This window comes from Hypomesus nipponensis, chromosome 11 (assembly GCF_054491055.1).
Source record: "Hypomesus nipponensis isolate SF chromosome 11, ASM5449105v1, whole genome shotgun sequence".
NCBI classification, from domain to species: domain Eukaryota; kingdom Metazoa; phylum Chordata; class Actinopteri; order Osmeriformes; family Osmeridae; genus Hypomesus; species Hypomesus nipponensis.
In genome coordinates, this window is record NC_140371.1 from 19,883,715 (window position 1) to 19,907,747 (window position 24,033).

The following is a 24,033-nucleotide window of genomic DNA, read 5'->3' on the forward strand; positions in this document are numbered from 1 at the left end:
CTCACCTTCTGGAAGAAATCCTCCCCTCCGTTGATCCTTCCTTCGGTGGCTGCTGCGAGGAGAGCAGAGAGAGAGAGAGAGCAGAGAGAGAGAGAGAGAGACAGACAGAGAGTGAAAGAGTAAGAGACAGAGCGAGAGAGAGCAAAAGCGAGAGAGAGAAGGAGAGAGGAAAAAAAAGAAACAATTCATAAAACCACACGAAGCCACTCAATGTTAAATACATAGTATAACAGCCGGGAAGCCAAGTCATGCTCTAGTGATCTGGTGTCGTGGAAATGCTGGGGTACTGGGACGGTCTCCAGACTTTCCAGTGGATCACCGTATCTCAAGGTATTGTGCTTGGCACTTCTCTGTCAATATCTCCCATTTTCTGATTTCCAATGAAGTGGTCCAACTAATTTTCTGTAATCCTTATGATTAGATACAGCTTCCGTTGAACAAATTGTTTGGAATTGCTAAGACTTTACTGTGGTGGTCGTCTTGATATGTGTATTTGTCTTGTTTGACTTTGGAAACATCTAAAATGTTACAATCTTGTTCCAAAACCAGTATTTTTACCGCAATACCATTTTAGGATGAGTATCATGCTACCTAATAAATACCCACAACTATTTAATTTTGTATTTATACATTTAAGACCTGCACTACAACATTAATGAATGACCACTACAAACTTATTTACACATACAATACTGTAGTAACTCAAATCTTCTTTTGTTTCCTGTCAAGCACCAATATGGCATTTCCAGAAGTCTCAGAGAGAAGCAACACGAGCTCGGAGAAACAAACCAAGCAAGATCAAACTCTCCATTTTGTTTGGACAAACGAGTCCGAGGCTGATCACCAGGCAACACCAAGCCCTCGGTCTCTGAAACATCTGTGAATCATTTCTTCTGTGGCAGTTCTGTTGATGCAAAATACATATCTGTTGTCCACAGAGCGTTCATGTGTTGGAACCCGGAGTCTGATGTGAGGCTGTCAACGATGCGTGTTCTCTCAGATGGATTCACCGAGGCCAGAGCAGAACTGGGTCAGTAACAAGGCCTAAATCATGTCAGAAACACAGGGCCGGCCATAACGACGAGAATGATGTTAAGACGAACTTAACGTTCTGCTGGGCTCCACCTTCAGAGAACCATACATCTGCTCTGGAGGGATGTTTCAGGATGACTCAGGATGCCAAAACCCTCTCTGATTTATCCGCTGTAAATGGACCGTGGAGACTAAATGTCTGTTGGATTACTATATAACTGACTCCAGGACAATGCGTGATGTAAAAACAGCGTGAGGACATTGCTGATGTCAGTCCAACAGGAATTCATTCAGCATCCTAAAGGGAATATTGAGGGTGTTGACTATCGCTGTCCAATCCTGGCTGGCTCATTTGTATTCCACATACTACCACCACTGGCCAAAGCATCAGCAAAGAGTATCACTCAATATCCCCTCACTACCTCTTGTGTAGTTTTTAGGGGTGTAACAATATATCGCAATACAAAATGTTTACAATATGTATCGTAGAGTTATGGCAACATTTTTTACAATATGACGTCCGTTTGATCCTATTGGTTGAGCTACCAGGACGTGTCGTGACCTACTCTGCACCTGCGTCATGCGTGCATTCACAGAAATCGCTTGAACAGAGTTAACTGAATTGTATGTACAACAAAGAAAATTATTGACAAAGTTTAATGTTGTAGAAATAAAACTGTTAATTGAATTTCAGTTTCATTTAAAATTGTTGTTCAAAATATTGTGATACGTATTGCATTGTGCTGCCAGTTATCGTGATACATATCAAATCGTGAGCTGAGTATTGTTACACCCCTAGTAGTTTTGGTTGCCTTGCCTTTGGTCATCAAAGGTCATTAAAACCGTTTGAACCTGAAGTGTGAGCTGAGAGTGAACACTGAGTAGCTTTCCTTTAATCAACAGTGTTTTGGGGATGAACCTAAACACAAACAGCAAGACCCTCGCCACTTTCAGACAAGCTTCCCCAGGTGCAGTAATGCCTACATTAGGACTGCTCCACCTTTACTTAGACATCAACGTAAAGACACGCACACACACACACACACACACACAAACACACATACACACGCAGCCATTTCACACCAGTCCCAGACCGCTTCGCTCACAGGAATGTGGCCTGTAAATTTCACACAACGCACTATTTCTACACCAATGGTCTCTGAAGACCAGCAAATTAAAAATAATGTTTTTTCTTCTTCACAGAACATAATTCAAAGACAGAACACCAAGGTGTAAAAAGACTCAATGTTTTCACAAACTAGAGAATAAATGAGGTGTGTCGACACACACCCTACAGTACACACTGCAGAACATGCCCTGCATGATCTCATTCAACTGACAGAGGCCAGATTAGGATCAAGGTGTCCAGATGTCTGCATGGCCAAAGACAAATTTGAGTTTTTAAATCTGAGATCTCAGATGTAAAGTTGTTACTTTAGTGAGTGTACTGATGGCCAGCCTATAAACATCTAAAGCAGAGTGTCTGACTTATCTGACTGCGACTGGGCTACTTTAAGTAGAGATTTTAATAGTCAGCATAGCAGATACAGCAACAACAATCAAGTGAAAATGTGCTCCAAATACATACAAGCATGTTCTTAGCCTGGGCCCAGGACGGAAACCGAAGTTCACTGCAGGCTGTTAATTTACATTACATTTAGTCATTTAGCAGACGCTCTTATCCAGAGCGACTTACAGTAAGTACAGGGACATTCCCCCCGAGGCAAGTAGAGTGAAGTGCCTTGCCCAAGGACACAACATCATATGGCACGGCAGGGAATCGATTATTAGTCCGACTCCCTCACCGCTCAGCCATCTGACTCCCTGGCGTGGACAATTGTACTATGAACAGGTGTCTCCTTCATGTTCAGAAGTGTTGCTCTCCGTTTTGGGGGAGGGAATTGAAACACTTGGTTCTAGACTCCAACTAAACATGGTCATTGGAACTGCCAAGGGAGCAATTGGTCAGTAACATGTTTATGTTCAAAAATAGTTTTACATCCAAGTGGTAAAACTTATTTATTTGAGGGGACAGAATGGAATCTGGGCCCTGGGAGGAGTTAAGCCTCTTGTTTTCACTGTTTTCTAAGAGGCTGTAGATCCCTCAAAACAAGCGCACACATCCATCTAAGAATGCTCCTCCTCTGCCAACACCAAATTAGAACCAGGCACAAATAAAAGGGTATACAAGGTAGGATGATTAAACTGCTAATGGCAAACATCAGCGGCAGAGAGACTGAAAGCAAGAGAGAGAAAAATCCATCAAGCACTTGACTGAAATACCCCCCAAAATCTTTTTGAACTGCCATACACCATGAAACCAGTATTTTACTGACTTGTCATCACATTGGAGAGTGGGAAATCCAATGTGCTCTACTCCCTTATTATAAACTCAGAGAGGGACGTAAAAATTTTTACTCGTAAAAAGATGATGCAAGAAAACACATTAAAAAACGATAGCACGGCAACCAAGTATCTGCTGCTGGAAAACAAAGACACATGGAGAAACCAAAAGATAAAAGGACTTTCCGGGAACATCCTGAATCCTATAAATATAACTACAAGTTGGCCATTCTCACACCACGATCCCCAAATTCTTCAGATGGGGAGGGGAGGTGGAAGAGGGTAGGGGGATGAGGGGAGGGGAAAGAGGGGAGGTGGATGAGGGGAGGTGGATGAGGGGGATGAGGGGAGGGGGAAGAGGGGAGGGGAGGGGGAAGAGGAAGAGGAAGAGGGGAGGGGGAAGAGGGGAGGGGAGGGGGAAGAGGGGAGGGGGAAGAGGGGAGGGGGATGAGGGGAGGTGGATGAGGGGGATGAGGGGAGGTGGATGAGGGGAGGAGGATTGGGGGAGGGGGAAGAGGGGAGGTGGATGAGGGGAGGAGGATTGGGGGAGGGGGAAGAGGGGAGGGGGAAAGCTCTGGGGTACAGTATGTTAGACGGGAAGACAGGAGAAGCCTCCCTACTTTTATCCTTCATACCCCAAGAAGGCCTGAACTCTGCTATGGGTCACAGCCAAAACACAGCAACAGACCCAGCTACACATCGCTACGCAACACTACGCTACACTACACAACGCTACACTACACAAAACACACATGACCTTGCTTGCCAAATACTTGTATGGCCATACTGCTAAAAGATCAATTATAAAATAAAAACATCCAGTAGCAAAGTATTAGTATATTTTATCTACGTTTAGCATACTTTGATTTATTGATACTCTTTACAGTAACAGCCTTGCATTGTGTTTGACACAGCCTCATCATTCGTGGGGTGCAAATTGGGCATAAGGAGGAATAAAACAGGAAGATGACATGGAGATGAGGTGAGACGAGGACAACCACTCGCACCTGCCCCCAGCCTCACCCAGCCTCACCAAACTATCAGAGAGCCTCTAACCCTAAGACCTCTGGGTCCCATATCTTATAGTACAATCAATACAGCCAGGCGGAGGCTTAATGAATCATAACGCAGACCGCCATTTACCACCAGTAATCTCCAAAAGTGCCATTTAGAAAACTGAATTTACAAATGTGAAATACTTAATCAAAAGCACGCCCATTAGCTCTGCGCTCTCACTGAAATACTTCATGTAATCTCAACCGAAACATCTGCAATACTGACAGACAGCAAGACAAATGAACTCTGCTATCCATTATTCACGGAGGGAGGGAGGGAGGGAGGGAGGGAGGGAGGGAGGGAGGGAGGGAGGGAGGGAGGGAGGGAGGGAGGGAGGGAGGGAGGGAGGGAGGGAGGGAGGGAGGGAGGGAGGGAGGGAGGGAGGGAGGGAGGGCATTTGTAAACAAGAGAGAAATGGGGAGATATTCATCGAGTTTTAAGGGGAGGAAGAGAAGAGGAGGAATGTAAACAAGTCATGGCCTCCTTCCACACACAACAGGATGAGGACTAGATCCTGAGATCCTGAGTATAAGACATTCATCTGCTATTGATCAGGGGATTGGTGTGGTGCCGAGGCTGAAATAAATCCACTCCAACACAACACACGGGTACAGTACAGTGATGCATTAAACCTGGGAAACTCAAATGCAATTAAACGGCCTAACCTACTGTAGTAGAAAAGCAGATCTCTCTCACTGTCTAAAAACCAAAGGTTGTTTATATATATATGCAACAATATATATATTTGTATCAATGGAGTCCTCTCTTAAAGCTATAGGTATAAGGGTTTCAGTGCAGCAAAAGTGTTTCTTTGTAGCCTGTTAAGGCTTCGGTATTGAATCTTGCCTGAAAGAGTTCTTTTGTTGATCGCATCCTTGTTTTGTAGTGTTCGGCTCACCTCCAACCAAGTCTTGTAAAAACATTCACATCACGTACACAAAAATATCAGGTAACTGACATCAAACCTTTTAGATTAACCTGATGCGCCAGATCTTGTGAATCCAGCAACCTCGTGAGGTCAAATGGCCTCATTTCAATTTGGCTGTCAGAAGGAGGTGTCTCCATTGTTGAACCCCTTTGAGAATTTGATAGAAACTCAGTCAATTCAAGTAGTAATCAAAGTATTTGCCTTGGATGCAGATCCATGGTCTCTGGAGCATGCAAACTGAGGTAGAGCCAATGATAAATCTGGGAACTACTGTGCTTGGCATCAAATCCTCACAGAGAAGTTGAAATGACCGATACTAAGAGGCTGGAGAATAGATCATAGGAGATGAGTGCATTAAGGGAAGAAGGTTTGGGAGACAGAGCGAGGGGAAGATTGATGAATAGAGTGAGAAGATACAGAATATAAAAATAGTACAACTGAAGCAAAATATACAAAAATGATTGCCCTGTTTACACAAGAAGGATTCTGAAACAAATGATTACCGAGAAAGAAAGAGTCTATTGTACTATTAGACTTTATAAATGAGTTTTTATGAGAAATGAGCTGCCAAGAGCCATCGCCTCAGAGACAGGAATCACTGTCAGCACATTCACACTGAGGAACAACTGCCAAATAATGTGGCAGCTGGGTCTATTTCTTTACTCTGCTTCTGTTCAAAATCGACAGGTTTTCCAACATTTAAATCCAAACTTTTACCGCATGTGTGAAAGTTAACTGGCTAAGTCCTTCAGCCGGCTCAGCAAAGTAGGTTCCTGAGTTCATGTCTGACAGAACTACAAATCCCAGATATCCTTGAGAGGTGTGATCCTCGCCATCACTACTCTACACCCAGCATCATCTTGGGATCCACAGCGAGAACACCACTAAATTACTGACAAATGACTCAAGACTCAAAACCTGCTACATTGTACATGACACATCTATATCGACGCTGTCAACACCAACGTTTACAACTCTGCAAATCCAACCCTCAGATCCATGCATCCCAACTAAGACCATCGATCACTCTCAGATGTTATGACTAGCGACATCAAAAGGCTTGAGAGCTGAGTGAGGATGCAGTGCAGAGCTGCTCTGACGAGTGGGAAGGCCCGTCTGGGCCGCAAACAAAAGACAACATTTGACACTCGGTTTCTGCCAGGAAAACACTGCTTTTCAATGACACGCCTGTTCCTATCAATCAAGTCCAATAACGAGGATCAAAGATATCTTCTGTGAGGGTCACGTTTCAGCAGATGGGCCTGCTGCCAGGGTCTGGGGAGGGGAGTCAAACTAAAACAGAAGCAGGGGGAATTCTGTTCTCTGTGTAGAGAGCCTTGGCACACCATTACACACACACACACTGGCACCCACTCACAAGACTCCAGCTCCTGAGAAGCACCAGCTCATCACTGTACCACTCATGTCGATCTCTTTGTGAGGTCATACAATACCAGCTAATTCTCTGAAACGGACAATGGGTCAACAAAAACTGTCCTTATATTAAAAGGTAGAGCAGAATCCAACCACCTCCTTGACTGGTTTCTTCAGTAAAGGTTACTGGTTACTCCCACTAACTTTCCATAGGAAATGGTTGTATTTATCAGTGTTGCCAAGGATCAATGAGACAAGAAATGCTGTAGTTTAAACAACCTGTATCCTTTCATCACTCTCTAGAAGTTGTTGTCTATCCCAAAATGGCTTCTTTCTTGCAGTTGCCAGGCAACCGGTTTATTAGGTTGGTAAATAAACAGCCGGATCTGTACCACAGTCCCTCCTGGAGATCAGTAGACAGAATGTCATTTTAGAACTACACAGAACAGACACCAAAGGTCACTAGATTGAGAGTTGAGAGAAAATGACCTGAAATGGCCTGAGTTTAATGACTTTGCTAGCTCATAAACACAACATCGTAGGAAATACCATATATAAAAAGGTACTCTAGGAACAAAATCAGACAGCTAAAAGGTTTTCAGACAACAAAGACTGGGCACTGAAATTCTTAGGACAAGACAGACAACACAAGCAACCTGTCATAACATAACATAAGTACACAGAACATAGATTAAAATATAGTAAACCTCCTAATATACAAATAATATACCATGTAGGTAAATATTAAAGTGAAGATGAGAGAATGAGTCTGGAGTAAGGAAAGCTAATCAAGCCAGCGTTCTCTGGTACAGACATAGTTCACTTACATGGATAAAATATTTTAAAATAATTTTGAAATGGTTTGGGGAATTTTAATTTGTGTAATATTTGACTCTAATGATGGATCCAAAGATTTTCATAGCAAATCAAAACACACTGAAGTATTTGCCAGGATATTTTTCAAGTAGGAATTGACCCAGGTCTGCTCTGGCATATCAACATATCTGTCACCCCCCCACCCCCACCTTTGTGTAGATAAAGAGTGAAATTGCAGAACCGAATCCACCCCTGCTACCTGGTATCTTTGACAGACCCCCGCACTGACAAACGAATAGAGGGAGTTAGTCTCTATGAAGAGAATAAATGTTGTCCTGTAAATATCACTGGCACATTACTCACTAGTTATTACTTACGTTCCTCTGGTCACACAGAAGGGCAGGCATTTTTTATTTTATTTTTATCTAGGCTATCAAAATGCATAAAAACTCACTCTGATAAATCAAAATCCACGTGTTCCTGAATTACTTAAGACTTTTACGACACATCCAATCAACAAAGATAAGTGCTCATGGGAAATGAAGTAATTCAATTACGGTGGCTTTTGAATTCCCATCGTTTGAACCAAACCAAATAAGATCACGTTTCCTTCCTCCCTCATTTCGGGTGTAGTACTTCAAAAGTGGCCAGGACCATCTCCAAAGGTCCTCTCATAAAAAGTCCTCTCTCCAATCAGGCCCAGAGGAGAAGACGCAGATTGTTCCGAATGTTGAATGAAGAAAGAGAACAACAAACCAAAAACCAGAAGTCTTCCAAAGATAAACACTCAAAGCTCCAGGGGAGTGTGTGTGTGTGTGTGTGTGTGTGAGAGAGAGTGTGAGAGAAAGAGAGAGTGTAAGAGAGAGTTAAAGGGGGGCACCCTTAAAATGTTTCTAAAATAGCAACCGCAAACCAGACAGAATGTAAATCTGCACTTTGAAAGCTGAAGAAAAAAAAAACGAGCATGGAGTGAAGTAGAAAAACAGGTATTCATTTCGGTCCAGAAACAGAAATGGGTCCGACTCAAGCTGCAGTGGACTGTTGAAATACGATTCCGGGTTATATTTTCTTGAGTAATGAAAGGCAGGTTTTTCCACAGACCGGAGCTCAATTATATTAGAGCTCCTGAAAGCTTCATCATGCTTGGGATGAAGGAATTCAACGCGTAAGCAAAGTCGAATATGACTGTTTAATTGTATCAGCCTGTTTCACCGATTTGAAACTTCAAACACAGGCGACGATCCAAACAACAGTTGACTTTCAATATGATTGGAAGATGAGTTTAATTTTCATCGAGCACTACCATTGAGCGCTTTTCGGTGGTTGCTTGTGCACACCGAAAACGACAATGATTTCTCCTGGTAATCTGTCCCTGGGCCTAAATGAAGGCTACTGTAAATGTTATACCAGTGTGTGACTTGTGAGATGTGTGACAGTGGAAGCCTGTAGCTGGAGCAGAAGGAACACGAAGGCTGGAACAACAGGCCAGTGTTCAGCTGCAGCAGAGGAGAGCGTGCCTGAAGCACATTCCCCAAACGACACTCACTTCCTGTCTGAAGATCTTACTCAGCACCCAGGAGAAAGAGGAGAGGAGAGGAGGAAGAGAAGAGGAGAAAGAGGAGGATGAGGCCCTCTCACAAACTCTTGACTCAAGCGCAAACATCTTGATACCTACTTCTCCTTCCTGTTAGATACAAATGTACTCTATGCACACAATGTATGGTACATCTATAGCAAAGGCCCTGGCATAAAACCAGAAAGAGCATCAACAAAATGTAAATATTGGTTGCTGGTTGCTAATCGAAGACATCCTACTGACCAGGGCCAACACACAGCCACTCAGTAATAGTCTGTGGTTTGAAGGGAAGCAAAACGAATTAGGTTAAAGCAGGGAAAGTATTCATTTAATGGGGGCTGTTGTAGTTAATCTGCAAGCAGCGAGGTTTGTTTGTCAGTACCACGCTCCAGGAGCCTGTAGAGATTTCACATCAATTCTCATGTTTAACATGGTTAGCAAGGAAAATTGTGACCCCCAGTAAACCCTGCTGGATCACAATTCAGCCCAAATATATTGCATCTATTTGGCGTGATGGGAGCAGTAGAAACAACACATGCAAGCTTGCACCATATAAACTCTCAATTATTTTGTATAGAACGAACAGTATGAGAACGTTTCCCACCCTCGCCTCAATGATTTTACTCAATTGTTAACAAGTCTTAAAAAGGTTGTTTCATTGTACCGAGAACAATTAGCTTAAAGACTTTTCAAACCGTACCAAGATCTGCCAACTTAAAATAGACTTGGTCTACGGTCCCAGCAACAGCAAAGAGCTGTCGAGTTGTGCTCACCACACAAACGCTTCACGGTTTAAACCCTGGAACCTTGTATACCTGCCAACCTTGGGATTCTTGGATCCAGTGTTTCTAATCAGCTAATTATTTCCATATATCTTAGGAAGCCAACTTTGCCAGACTGGGGGAGGGGAGGAATGCACATGTAAATAAAGTGAGTGTGTGTGTGTGTGTGAACTGTGAACGCATGTGCGCGAGTGTCGGTAAATGCAAGCGCGCCCTTATTCTGAAGTGATGCACTGTAGTCGAGATGTTTCTGTTAGCGTTAACATGGCTCCTGAGAAGCTACTGCACCTCTCCTCCAGCCTGTCACGCCCTCTCTTCCACCTGGATCTGAGATGGAAACACAGGAAGAGACAGGACAGATCCACTCAAGTCAGAAGCCTGCACATCGAAGCTGTTATTCCCCCAACCATCACTTCCCCTCACAGATCACTTTGCTACATGGCATAGGATTACTCGGCCAATAGTAAAGCAGCCCTTTTACGTCCATCACACAATTCTTCTGGCATGTACGGCCAAGGAGTGTGATCCATATGTGAACAAATGTTGAGGCTGGTTGAAGACTTGTGTGTTCATTGTTTCATCTAATCCAGACTACTGAGAGGAACATACACTAAACTAATGACATTAACAGGCAGAACTGGAACATTGTTTGACTGTGATCGTTTTTTTATTTGCAGATGAGATGCATCCACATGAATGTATCACAGTAAACAATGTCCTTTCTCCATAATCAGTGCTTAAATAACCTGTCCACATGCACAAGTTAGCAGTGGTGTTGTGTGTGAGATATTGTCTGACATTGAGGGGGTATTGCACAGCTTCTGGCGCTTAGCAACAGATAATGTTACAGGAGCATCAAGGAGAGCAAGGTCAGAGATACCATCACAAATCATGAAAAATAGTGTCAAAATAAACTGACATTTCCACACAATGGTTTCATTGTGGGCCTAACTATGCCTATGAACCCTTCAGAACACAGGACACTGCGTCAAAAAGTCTGTTTTCTTTACCCCAAAGAAAACAGCCAGATGTTACAGCAATGAAGGTAACACACAGCGACCAATCAGAACACACCGATTTGAACAAAGATACTCATTGGTTGAGAATACACAGACAAGACATGGGTTCAAATTAGTCACAAAAGGCTAAAACAACAAACTCCTCTTTCTACTCATAAATAAATCATTTCCTCCCAAAAAAAGTTGGATGAGACAGGGAACACCCTGGGACTCCCACGCAAAAAAATAGGACGACCAAAGCTGTTACACGGCTGACAGCGTATCACTCCAACCTGAAACTCCAGCTGACCAGGGAAGACAGATGACAGAGGCAGGGAAAGGTAACCCTAACCCTGTGTTCTCCATGCGCCCACTGTAGCACGAACCATGAGAAATATCCCTCTCATGATGAAACCCAAAGAAGAGCTAAGAAAACGACACACTTACCCCTTGCATGTAAATCTTAAGGCTATGCTTCTATTTAGTTTGTACAACACAAACACATTGCAGAGGGAAATATGTCACCTTCTTACTCACAATAACACATCTGCGAACACACACACACACACTGACGTGGCACACTGTGTCCGGATGGGAACCATGGTTTAGGGCCGGCCTCTGGTTAAGTTGTTTTCCTGGAAAAGGCAGGAATGACATGGAGCTTTGAGGAATGCACAGAGCTGCAGCTATGAAGCGCCATCCGAGGAGGCTGAGAGGCTGGGTGTGAATACGTGTTTGTTTATGAAGAGGATTAATCCACAAAAAACTTTCCAAAGTACAAAAAAAAGTACACACACAACACGGTGAAAGTGTGGATAGTATTTTGGCTGAGTCATTGCAGGTGCTTTCAGTACTTAATCGTGAGAGAGTGGAACAATTAGCTGTACAGATATAATTTACAGAACTTGAGCCAACTAATACTTCTTGTTTTTACTTTTGACTTAATTTCCATGTAGACAATGACTAGCTGTTGTGAGATGGATAAAGAAGCTCCCAACCTCCATTCAGTTGCATAACGAACATGATGTGTTTTGGAGAGAAAGAATTATGACCTTATTCAAATGGTATCGTTGGAAAATTGCCACTCAAACATCCTGAAATCACCCCATTCAACTGTAAATTAAGAGAAGCTATTAGTAACTGTTTTTATAAACAATGTCAAAGCTTTAACAGTAACCAGTTGAGGATTTTTGAAAAAGAGTGGAGTTATGCTGAAGGTTGATAATAAATTGGTCTTTTAGCACATAGGGTTTAAGGACTACTCACACAAACCACGCCACACCGTAAGCGGTTGGTAGCCCACTTCTTTAACTAGAAGTTGGACAGTTGGCTGTAGGTCAGCATCATTAGTTATGGATATGTTAACATAACACCAAAATTTGAATTTCCATTTGGTCAGGATTTACATAGATTAGGCAAATTGAACTCAATACTGCTGCGTAGCGACTCCCATTGGTCGAGTTGTGACATTAACGCCAAACCAATCTGCCTTCCCTGGTCAGAACGAGCGTGTCATCACAGCAAGTTTGGCCTTGACAATTCGATGCCTAATTGGGAAACTTCAAAGCTAAAATTAAGTTGGGCAATTTCTTTTGTTTGATTATTAACATGCTTTCGGGCTCAATAAAAATGATAATCTTACATTACAGGTTAGAGTCAAATAACCTTTTTCCGTTTAATCTCCTTGAAAGACACACAATGAAAAACTTGGAAGGCCTAGGAAAACAGAACATTCGCTAACTTAATTAGCCTACTGGAAACTTAGCAGACATTTCCCTCGTATTCTTCCCAAAGTAGCACCACGGTTTACACAAATCAATAGGTCTACAGTACTTTACCTAGTAGCATGACTTCCAGTTTCTTGCGGTCAACTCGAAATCTTTCCTCCGTCCACTCTGGGTCTGGCAAGACATGGGGTCCGCTCAAGTCATCTTCGGATCCGGGGATTGGGGAGTCACTGCGCTCGCTGTTTGAGCCCTGGTCCGACTGGTGCAAGTATCCGCTCAAAGAATCGCACTGGGCAGCCATTGCGCTGCACAGCAACGTTTCCAATGACCACTGCGTTTCGAAGTAATTTTAAAGCTACACTAAAGAGTAAAGTTGTAAAGCTGTTTCCCAACTTTATCCTTTCACTCAGTTTGAAATGTTGTCCATCATCATTGCGCAGTGCGACTTCACTGAATCCCTCTCGCACGTATCAGCACCACTAAAAAATAAACTGGTGTGATTAGGTGCTACTTCTATTTGCTGACCCTTGAGCGCTCAAATTGATGCACTGTACAAGAACTACTCGGGAAATCTGTCACGTGTCATAGGCCAAGCCTACACAAAGATCTAAATATGGGACTCCTCCCAAAGCAAGTTTTACCCAGCATCTGGAATCTCTCCTAGTAGCCGCCGACTCTACTTTCTACGAAGTCGTTCTAGTCCCCCTCGTAAAAATGAACCTATGCAAAATGTGACTTGTCTACGATCACGAGTTGTATGCGGATTGGTGGCAGGCTGTATCTGATATGCCTAATCCATCTACACCAGATAGTTTAGGCAGAAATTAATAAAAGCTACTTAGTGTTATAAATACAAGCACTGAAATACAACTCTGACGTATAGCCCAAAAGTAGACCATACAACTTCAAACTTTAAGACGCAAGATAGGCTATCGTGTCTTATTCTTAAAGTGCTAACGGAAGACCTGGATAAACCCTCAGTCGGTGTTAATAGATGTGTGATGAATAACTTGGTCTAACCTAGGTAGCATCCTGCCCTAGTTTACGTGGTTAAGATCAAGGAAATACAACTGGGCTAATGAAAGAAAGTTCACAATAGCAACTGTTCCAGGTATGTTTAAACTGGATAGTATAAACCCACAGACTATAAATTGACTATGTAAGAGAGGGGTAGTTATAATCCAACGGTAAAAAATATTATTTCATCAGCACCACAATGATGCGTTCCTTAAAGACCGTGTCTTGACGAAAATAAACCTTTTAAGCGAGACTGATGATAATGAATATCATTTGACACGATTTAACATTATAGCAAGATGCAAGAATCACTAAATAACCCAATATACAAAATAATGGAGGCATCAAAATACTTGAAGTATTTCTAAGATGTTGTCAGTACAGGTAAATACTCCCACCTAGTGGTTAAATGACTGAAGTCAATTTAAACCACTGAGTGATGCGTCTGACCGTCCAATCTGAATATATAGGCTTCATTCTACGTGTATCTTGTACGAAAAATTTCACAAAGTTTACACTGTCCAACATACAGCAGAAAATAAACACAGATTATGATTAGATAATTAAATAGACAAACATTAAATTAGATGAATTCTTAGGTTAAATATTCACAATAATGACCAGCACAAAATGCCTCGTTTCACTTTTTAATGCAAAATGATAAAAATAGATTTTGTATAGCTTTATACCATACAATAAAAATCTCTAAAAGAAAAAAAACTGTACCTAAAAGATGGAGAAAAAAAAGAAACCATAATTGGCTCTTAATCTTTACAAGCCATGTTAGCGACAACAGAATAATAACTTATAAAAACTATGGAATTTTCAAAAGAAAATTGAAAATGTGACTTCAAAGCGTAAAATCAGTTAATTAGGGAAGAGAAAGTGTTTTAGTTTTTTTTTTTTTTTTTATCAAACACTTCTTCTTTAACCAGTGTTGATTCAGCGTTTCAACAGTACTTTGTGGTCAGTTGTCCAGCAAACCTTTGCCTCAACCTTTTTCTCAGCCAAAATCTTAGTCCTTTACATTGCATACTTTTGTGTCCATTCTCTGGCTAGTCTGTTGTACCTGTTGAAAACAAACAGTATAAATGTTAACAATGAGTGTGAGCTGTAATGTCAAGCCATTGGTTGAGTCAATTCCCTGTATTGATGCAAGCAGGAATAATACATATATTCAGACTCACTTAGTTTTGTCCAACTTGTAGATGTGTGCTATGTCTGGGACTAGGGGGTCATCTGGGTTTGGGTCACATAGCAAGGAGCATATGGACAATAAAACTAAGAGAAAGGGGACATGGATATGAGTGATTTGGGGGGAGTGTCAGAAGTAGCATTAACGGTCATGATTTAACAACATGACAACATGTCTGTTACCTTTTGATACTGTAAGGGCTGGCGACCACTGTGACCTCAAGATGTCCAGACAAATACTCCCGTTACTGTTGATGTTAGGGTGATATATTTTTGTTGTGAAGGCTACCTATGGAGACACAAATCAAAGAGAACAACATTCAGGACTCGTGTTAGAATTCTTCATCCTCTGCTCACTCGTTTACAAACATTCCCACTCACATTGGAACTTTGTTGGCATACGATAACTCTGGTTTGAATGGAGTGGACAAGTGGGGTGGAATAAACAAAGAAAGGCATGTATGTGAAACAAACAAAACACGCAGCACATATCATGGCGGGGAGTCAGGTGGCTGAGCGGTGAGGGAGTCAAGACTAGTAATCAGAAGGTTGCCAGATCGATTCCCCGCTGTGCAAAATGATGTTGTGTCCTTGGTCAAGGCACTTCACCCTACTTGCCTCGGGGGGAATGTCCCTGTACTTACTGTAAATCTGCTAAATGACTAAATGTAAATGTCATAACAGTCCATCAGACGTTACTCACCTTTGGTGGTTTGAAGGGATAGTCTGTAGGGAAGTGAATGGTGAGGAAGAACACTCCACCCTGAAATGGGCTGTCAGTCTGATGGAGAGAGCACAGGCCTAACTTTACAGTGTTTGAAGAACAAATACCTGTATGATCTACAATTTAAATAATAAGTGTTTATTTTCAATGATTGCAGCTCCTTCAGTTTCAAATCAATCCTGTTATCCTTGTTTCACATCTAACCTTCTAAAAAAGTGTCACATTTTCTTCTCATTGTATATAGTTACAGAGGTAATAATGGCTTATAACACCATGTTCCACCGTCAGATACCCTACATCATTCCTCATTAAACGATGGATTGGACATAAGTGCTACGTAGTGATGCTAAAGGACATGGGTTATTACACTGAGAAAAATGGAGATGAGTCTATCGTCTCCACAATGATTAGAAAGCCTGTCAGTCAACATAATAACACCATTGTATACTGAATATCCAGAAATATCCGGGGAAAATATCCAGAAAAGGACTTACCGGTCCCATGATGGTGGCTTGCCAGTGAAACACTACAAATAAATAAAGAAAGGCTTCACATGACCCATGAACCATATCATATTACTGATAACAATAACTACCATCATGATTGATTGTGAGTTTGTGCCAAAAAGATTCACGTGAGGGTATTTTAGGTTTAACTGACTTACAGTCCTCTCCAACTGGCCCAGCAGAGCATTGGGCTGGAGGATCCCTTTGCAAATCATGTAGTTCCTATAATTTAACATTGTGTATGAACAGAACAATGTAGTTAACCAGTTACTAAAAGAGCAAGCACACATTTCAGACTAGTATAAGTTTTTATTTGTGAACAGTTTCACTTAATGCACCTTTCACTTAGCAAAAGATTTGGCTAACTATATTTGAATTAATGACAGCCGTTCCAACGTAAGACACCCTAATTAACGTCAGGTGCTTTATCCACACACTAGCTAGCAGTCAACTGTAACACCCTATAGTTATGGTTCCAGAAAATGTTGACTTCCTCTAGCCAGAAAGCTAGTTAACTATACAGACTAGAATGATGTCAGAATGGTTAGTTCGAGAAAGCTAGGCTAGCAAGCTTGCTAGCTAGCTAACTAGCTGTGCTAGCCAAGCTGCAGCGTAGATACTTTAGCTGCTGGCTAACTAGACTAAGCCATTGTTAGTATACGTTAGGCTACTTTAAACCGAAACGAGTCCTCAAGCTAGTAATATCGGCAGCTATCCATCTACCCAACGAGTTTACTAGTTAAATATCATAGCTAGCTATGTAGTACAAGTGTTTGGTCACTTGCTACCCAATCCTAGCAAAGACAATAACAGTTAGCTAGAAAGCTAGCTTTTAAGCATTGCAATATATGCTATCGTGGAATTATGCCGGTGCCATGGTGGTGGTGACCAACCGTTTCTAAGAATGACGACGTAATAAAAATGTTGCTCACACTCACCTTCTGTATTCTTTTTAAAGCCATGTCAGTCCTCCAGATGTATGTTCGTGGTGTTAGCTACCGTACGCACCTGTCGGTCCTGTACCTGTTCTTCTCTTTTGACTAACTAGCTATCTACTAGAATGTTTTGAGAAATTTGTGATTTCTTTTGTTTCCGCTTCGGAGCAAACCCTCAAAGCATGCTGGGAGATTGAGTTCTGAGGCAGCGCCTTCATCGCAAACTTTTCAGCCACTAGATGGGGGCACTGTTTAACATTCATTCGGCGAACTGTCTCTCTCTCTTTTTCTCTCTCTTTTTTCTCTCTCTTTCTCTCTCTCTCTCTCTCTCTCTCTCTCTCTCTCTCTCTCTCTCTCTCTCTCTCTCTCTCTCTCTCTCTCTCTCTCTCTCTCTCTCTCTCTCTCTCTCTCTCTCTCTCTCTCTCTTCCCTCTCTCCCTCTCTCTCCCTCTCCCTCTCTCTATCTCTCTCTCACATATTATATTAACGTGTGACATTGCATAATCCGGTTCGGACCAAATGAACCATGATGGGCCACATGCATTCCCAGTGCTTGTTCTGGATGTATATTATCACGAAATCATCGTCAATATATAGGTGCACATCTAAAACTCTTTGTCCCAAAAAGATGGTGTTGTTTCATTGCATTGCATTATAACCTGTGTCAAACCTTCAGGTTTTCCTTATAATACAGGCTCAGGGCATCATTTTGAATTATGGTTACTCTTACCATTACAACCTCTTCAATTAGTACTTGCACACCTTATTATCTCTCCCGGTTCCATGATTTCTGGGCTGGATTCCTTGCTCATGATTGGTCATGTATAGATGCACGTTCACGTACTCTGGGGTGACGCGCACCCGTGCTGTTCAGCATCATTTTGAGAGGAGAGGGCTACCAAGTCTGCATCTAATGCCTGCCTCTTCACATCGCCAATGAATTATCCTTGCATTCCTATGTCTACCAGTTGACACACTGCACGCACGGCATACCAGTTCTGTAAGGGAAGAGAATTCCATTCGCAGGCTGTGCGTTTTACAGGTAAATTACCAAGGATCGATAGTATTCGTTCACGCAATTACGTTGTATGCATGATAGATTTGACAGATTGATTACGGGTGCGGGGCGTTTTGCGGATGCTGTCCATGGTACTGAAATCTGAATGTTTTGTCTTGGTGAAGAGGTATGAGTGAGTGGTAGGCTATAGGCTATGCCGAAGTAGCTGAGGTTAGACGACTTTGCCGTTTAAATATTTGTTCTGTAAATTAATTTTGAATAGCGTGTCGAGGCGACTGTATCAGGATGAACATCTCTCGTGTTCGTATGGTAACCCATTGCGCTCAAACATCTTTCGGCGTCTTCCATTGTACTTGTATTTTCATGTTCAAGAATAGACTACCGCCATGAAAGTATAGGCTACAACTGCTGAACGCATGTCTTTGTTCACGGCTGTATCTTCAATGTTTCCGTTTGACAAATTTCAACGCAATTTTATATTAAAAGCTTGCATGCTGACCTTGTAGTCAAGACTACCAGGATTCTTGCCAACTAAACCTGAGGTCTGAGTGTTGCCTGGTGTTAGCGGACTGTGGACTCTTCCAACTGCATCTTATTAGATTCTGTAGCAGCGAACTTAAGAGGATGAAGATGACCATATGTGTAGATCTAAGACTAGTTGATAATGAGTTTGTGTGGATATTAGTATACTAGCTTTAAATACAGTGTGATAGAACACAGTGAGCATCAAAGATTAAATGTCTACAGGAAAAGCGTCCAATCTAGATTCAAAATACTTGCCTTGAAATGTTAAGTTTCAACCCTATCTGAAGCATTCTGTTTATTAATTTAATGTGACTAGTAGACCAGATATATTGTTCAGGCGTATTATTACAGTGACCTGTCAGTAGGATTCAGGGTTCGAATGACAGGGGGGGGGGGGGTTTGACCCCCCAATTTTAGACTTGGACCCCCCCAAAAGAGGTAAAAATTACATGTTGGGGGGGTAGATACACGTCTTGGAGAAGAAGTTGACCCTCCTGATTGTCATTTTATAATTCACACTCTAAAAAGAATTTTCTGTCTTTCTGCCATCAGCAGCACCTGAGGTTTTGCTGTGGCTGCAATCCTTACTGGACAATGGCACAGACCAACAGCATCGGGCAGGGAACCAATGGAGTAACCGATGAGTCGCCCAACATGATTGTCTACAGAAAGGTAAGGGACATTCAGAGCCCTGATGCTCAACACACACAAGGGACATTCAGAGCCCCGATGCTATAGGCCGGCCCATGTGTGTGAAACATGCAGGATTGAACTTGAGTGACATAGATTTTATCTATGTCGTGGTGCTTTGCCGTTAGTTGGATTGGTGTTTTTATTTGGATTGGGTTTCAATGCTCTGCGTGTGCCAGCTAAGAGTTGTCGAACATGGGCACATTGTTGTTACCATAGTCACAAGTGCAAATGCGTGTTCATGCAGGCTTGTTGTATGATTGCAATACATGCTACCTAATACAGTGAAGCACCCACATGCTCACACACATAAGATGCATATATGCAAGTGATCATGCAGCAACACATACAATTAAGCTTGGAAATGGTCTCTGGTTTGCGATACATGAGCCCATTTGGCCATGGATGTCCTATCTCACATTTTAGGACGGAATGTTTACCAGCCGACAAAAAAAAAAGCATAAGGTGTATAAAATCCTCGGTATGCTGTCGTTGCAATTCTTCTTCATCTTTGACTGTCGGATGTATTGCACTTCAAGACATACTCTCCAGGGAGACACATGGTGTTCTGTGGAGACGATTCTCAGTTATTTATGTGTCTGCAGGGAAGGAAATTAGGTTGGCTTGTTTCGTGTACTTTTTAAACACAGTGCATATGGGATTTTGTTTACTCTAAGCTATGACTCATGGCTAAATGATTCTGCTCATTATTATTTTTTTTTTTGTCTTTATGCCACTTTTCTGCTAATGGGCAAAAAAAAGAAGCAATTAATTATGTTTACTTCCTGTTGTTATGAAGACTGCCAAATGCCAAGTACAATATTAATTCATGTACAGGATGTTGCCAATGGTTGGTTTTGCAATCATTCGTGCAGAAAGCAAAATCTGCTTTAATTGTTAAAAGTTGTATTTTGCTTCACAATGGTGCTACAATGAAAGCCACAGGTGGATCAAGATGAGAGGTATACCTGGGAATAAGAGCCAGACGCTTGTTACCGATCAGTCTGAAATCTCACCTCGGTAGACAATAGACAGACTAACACCCTTCTGTGCATTTGAATTCAGCTCACATGTACTCTGCCTGCTGCCTGCATCTCTATATGATCAGAGCGTTGCAGGAAATGCAAGGGCTTGGCAGGTCCAATGTTTATTCCATCTTAATATGTTACGAATCATTGGTCATACCAAGTAAATCATTTCTACAGAGTTTATTTTATATATTATTATAAAATAATAAAACAAAATATAAATAGATACGTTTTATAAAGGGTTGGAGATGTTACTGTTTGAAAGGAATGAGTTTGTTTAAGTTGTCAATGTAAAGCACATCTAAAACCAAAGGGCTATTTATGAACCACACTTGTCTGTATGTATTACTTTTCACCAAATGTTTTCTAACATGATAAGGATGACTTAATGAAAGTTTTACCATCATGAAAACATTACTCCTCAAGGTAAAATTTGACCAGATTTTCATTAGTGTATACATCCCTGAGTACTCAATTTAACAGTAAGCAGTAAAACACTGAAGCTATCTCATTGCTCACCTGTCCTTTACAATAGTAAGGCTCCGATGAGTGAATAGCCATCAATGTGTCTATGCAGATCTGCATGGCAAGCTTCTGGTAGCTAGTGTATCTACTTCATGGTCTGCTTAAATAAGATTCTACTTTACCATAAGACAATGGTAATGTAAGTTGACTGTTGGAACGGAACTGCACCTGACTACATTAAGTCTATGCTACAGCCTTACACCCCCAGCCACCACCTACGGTCTTCTTCTGGTGGTCAACCGTCTGGTGGTCCCACCGCTCAAGAGTGCCCGGTCCCAACACAAGCTCTTTTCCTGTCTGGCCCCCCAATGGTGGAATCAATTCCCCACCTCCATCATAGACACTGACTGTCTCCCCACCTTCAAGAAAAAGCTCAAGACGCACTTGTTCCGGGAGTACAACGGTACTTGGCTGGACCTGATGTTGGGTTCCTCCAGGATCACAATGACTCTTACTGAGAGACTTGTTGCTCTTGTTGGTTAGTTAAAACGGACCTAAAATGATTGTAGTCGCTGTGAAATGTATTATTGTTGCTTGCTTTTTCCACAGGTACACCCTTGCACTTTTGAGGTTCATGATGTTTAGTTGTAACATGTTTAACTACATGCTCTTATGGTTCTTCCCTTTGGGACTTATTTGGTTTTCACAATGTATGCTTCAAGTTTTGTCTACCTGAAATGTTTGGGGCTATCTTGTTGTTATGATCAGGGACCTATGCACTTTTGTTAAGCTCTCTCTTGGAAGTCGCTTTGGATAAGCGTCTGCTAAACGCGTAAATGTAAATGGAAAGCAGGGCAACCTTAAGAGATATGGGGGTGGTATTTCGATGAATATGTTATTCCTTGTTTGTTTTAGCTAGCAGGGTGTAGGATATAAGTGATGTCACTCATTTGATGAAACAGTGTTTTCTGCATGAAAGAGTCTGTAGCAAGAAAACAGCTGCATCCTGTGTAAGAGCATTTCTATCGATTTGTTGGGTTCAGTTTCACCCTTCCTTCTTCCTGTTATTGATCTGCAAATCCCCTTTTTGATCGTGATAGCAATGGTTTGTAAAGTAATCCAGTGATGTATTTAAATGTACATGTTATATTTCTATAACTGCACATTTTCCATTCTGAACACAATTCGACTTTGATTCCACTATTCCAAACTTCAGAAACAGTTATTTCACAATTAGGTTCTAATTTAGGTTAAAAACTGGTTTTTCATCACCATCAAATGTGGTAACCTAGTTATTTTCCCAAAGGGCTCTTGTGCTGTGCTCTGTAATGCAGAGCCGAGTCCCAGATGTGTCTTTCATCTCTCTCTGTGAAGAATCCTCCTGTGTTTCTGCAGTCCTTGGCCTCTTGACCACATGTGACTTCTGCTTCTTTCCAAGCCATCCCCATGACACTATTACAGAGGAAATGGCAACACCTAATCGAGAATATGATACTTTTCTTCTTGTGTACTGGAGGGTGCTTGAGTGAACCAATGCCCTTAATGTTATCCGATGAAGGCAACCTGGTGGAGTTCTGTAACCCTGAACAAGATTGCATTTTTCTAAGTGGCAAAGATGCTCATCCTCTTCATGGACTTTGTAAATGTGCACTTTCAAGGGTTATGCTTCCAAGCATCAGTCCTTTACATGGACAGCGTACAATGAGAGATATTTTGTGAGCTTTAATCTTGCTGACAGGGGAGAATCACCAGTGATGTCAGCGGCTCAAGATTTTACAGTCTGTCCGCTGGGAAAAACCTCTTTATTCCCCCTTCTGTCTTGTCGTTTACCTCTAATGAAAATGGACGTTTGGGTGCACAGGGGATGACCTCATTACTGTTGGGATGTGTGCTTCCTGAGGCAACTTGTACACAAACATTAACACCACGCACCTGATTCACTCTGAGGAAACATTAAAGATTGTATTGCTGAAGCATCTCAAGTGTGTGTTAAGGTCAAAACAAACTATCATCCCATAGGTAAAAGTCAGCGACAATGAAGGATTCAATATGGTACGAGGAAAAGTCGATAACCCAAGTACAACATCAACGTCAGTTTATCTTTTGCTCACCGCATTCGCTCACTCATACACTCATGTCATCCCTCATCTATAAAACATCATGGAAGCATGCTACATCATATTGTGTGTGAGTGTGTTCCTCTAAGCGTGGTCACATGCACAGTAGCATGAATAATGCTGTGCGGTGCACTGTATTGTATGTAGGCTGAATATGGCGAGGGACAGCATTGAATTTTTCATGTGGGCCAAAAACAGCCTGGTGAAGATGTGGGCTCGCAGCCCCTCAGCAGGAGAGGAGAACGTCTGCCTTTAGAGCCAAATCACAGCCCAAGATGTGTGTGTGTGTGTGTGTGTGGGGGGGGTGTGTAGAGTACAGTAGGCGTCGGTGTTTGTATGTGAGACACAACCTCACTGTCTTCCTAGTCCTCTGAATGTTCAGATGTGTGTGTGGATGTGTGTGTGTGTGTGTGTGTGTGTGTGGGTAAGTACAGTAGTCCTCTGAATGTTCAGATGTGTGTATGTGGGTAGATGTATGTAGGTGTTTGTAAGTGTATGCGTGCATGCATATGGGTGTTTGTGCATGAGTTCGGGTGGCAACCCTGCTTCCTTCCTAGAACTGCCGATGCTCGCTTGTCCCTCCTGAGGCCTTGGATCTGCTTAGCTGTCACAATAAGAGAGAAGGAAAGGAAGCAATGTAGGATGGAATACAAATGTATACATTAGTGACTGAAAAAAGTAAACAAATATTGAAAACAATTAGTCATTTTAGAGACTCAGTCATTATACTAAAGCTGTTAATTAACAGTAAAGCAACATAGATTAGTGGACAGTCGTAATTCCCTGTCAATTTGAGGTAATCTTTACACCACAGTATTTAAATTAAGACAAAAGATTTGTTTTCTTAAGGTACCCTGCCTGAAACATACCACATCAATACAGAGCAGATTTTAAAACAGCATGTTACTGATGCTTTTTTTCTCATCTTTCCCTCTATCTGTGAGATAGCATTTTTTCTTTCTCTCCGAACAGAAACCCCCATCTGTGCATTCAGAACGAGGTATCAGCCCCATTTGTTGAAGTGGCCTGATGTTATAGACTGATTCCTTTGAATATGCATTGACTCTGTCTTGTGATGCAAGCTGCAATGTCTTGCTGTGGTTATCAAATGTCATCATGTCCTCCTTCTAACCTCCCCATGAATCTGTGTCATTCTCCTGTGCTGACATGGAAGTCAACACTC

At 41.9% G+C, this 24,033-nt stretch overlaps 3 protein-coding genes across 5 annotated transcripts in view; 1 reads left to right on the forward strand and 2 right to left on the reverse strand.

Annotated features, from left to right (window-relative positions):
• The window catches only part of LOC146268576 (protein bicaudal C homolog 1-B-like), a 43,187-nt gene extending 29,987 nt beyond the window's left edge, over positions 1-13,200 (reverse strand). For 2 of the 3 annotated variants that reach the window (XM_084710033.1, XM_084710031.1), the window contains exons 1-2: positions 12,744-13,200; positions 6-52 (exon numbers count right to left, since the gene is read on the reverse strand). In XM_084710033.1, coding sequence (XP_084566159.1) covers positions 6-52; positions 12,744-12,933 — 237 coding nt within the window. In that variant the 5' untranslated portion in view covers positions 12,934-13,200. The remainder of the gene's footprint in view (positions 1-5; positions 53-12,743) is intronic. The other variant, XM_084710032.1, reaches the window with a different exon arrangement.
• A 1,083-nt stretch (positions 13,201-14,283) lies between these two features.
• Positions 14,284-17,193, reverse strand: LOC146268577 (ubiquitin-conjugating enzyme E2 D4-like). The gene is made up of 7 exons (XM_084709426.1): positions 17,012-17,193; positions 16,232-16,295; positions 16,062-16,093; positions 15,547-15,624; positions 15,027-15,132; positions 14,837-14,930; positions 14,284-14,718 (listed from the first exon to the last, which is right to left on the reverse strand). Exons 1-7 carry the CDS (start codon positions 17,033-17,035, stop codon positions 14,673-14,675), a joined length of 444 nt encoding a protein of 147 aa, XP_084565552.1. The 5' UTR covers positions 17,036-17,193; the 3' UTR covers positions 14,284-14,672.
• A 1,951-nt stretch (positions 17,194-19,144) lies between these two features.
• rgs7a (regulator of G protein signaling 7a) overlaps positions 19,145-24,033 on the forward strand; it is a 33,771-nt gene continuing 28,882 nt past the window's right edge. Inside the window, exon 1 of the mRNA XM_084709464.1 lies at positions 19,145-19,222. Within this exon, the coding sequence (XP_084565590.1) occupies positions 19,145-19,222 (78 nt within the window). The remainder of the gene's footprint in view (positions 19,223-24,033) is intronic.

Coding starts and splice junctions, on each gene's coding strand:
- LOC146268577 (XM_084709426.1), bottom strand. CDS start 17,035: ATGGCTTTAAAAAGAATACAGAAG. Junction 16,296..17,011: donor CTTTAAAAAGAATACAGAAG/GTGAGTGTGAGC, acceptor GTTAAATTATAG/GAACTACATGATTTGCAAAG. Junction 16,094..16,231: donor TGGGCCAGTTGGAGAGGACT/GTAAGTCAGTTA, acceptor ATTTATTTGTAG/TGTTTCACTGGCAAGCCACC.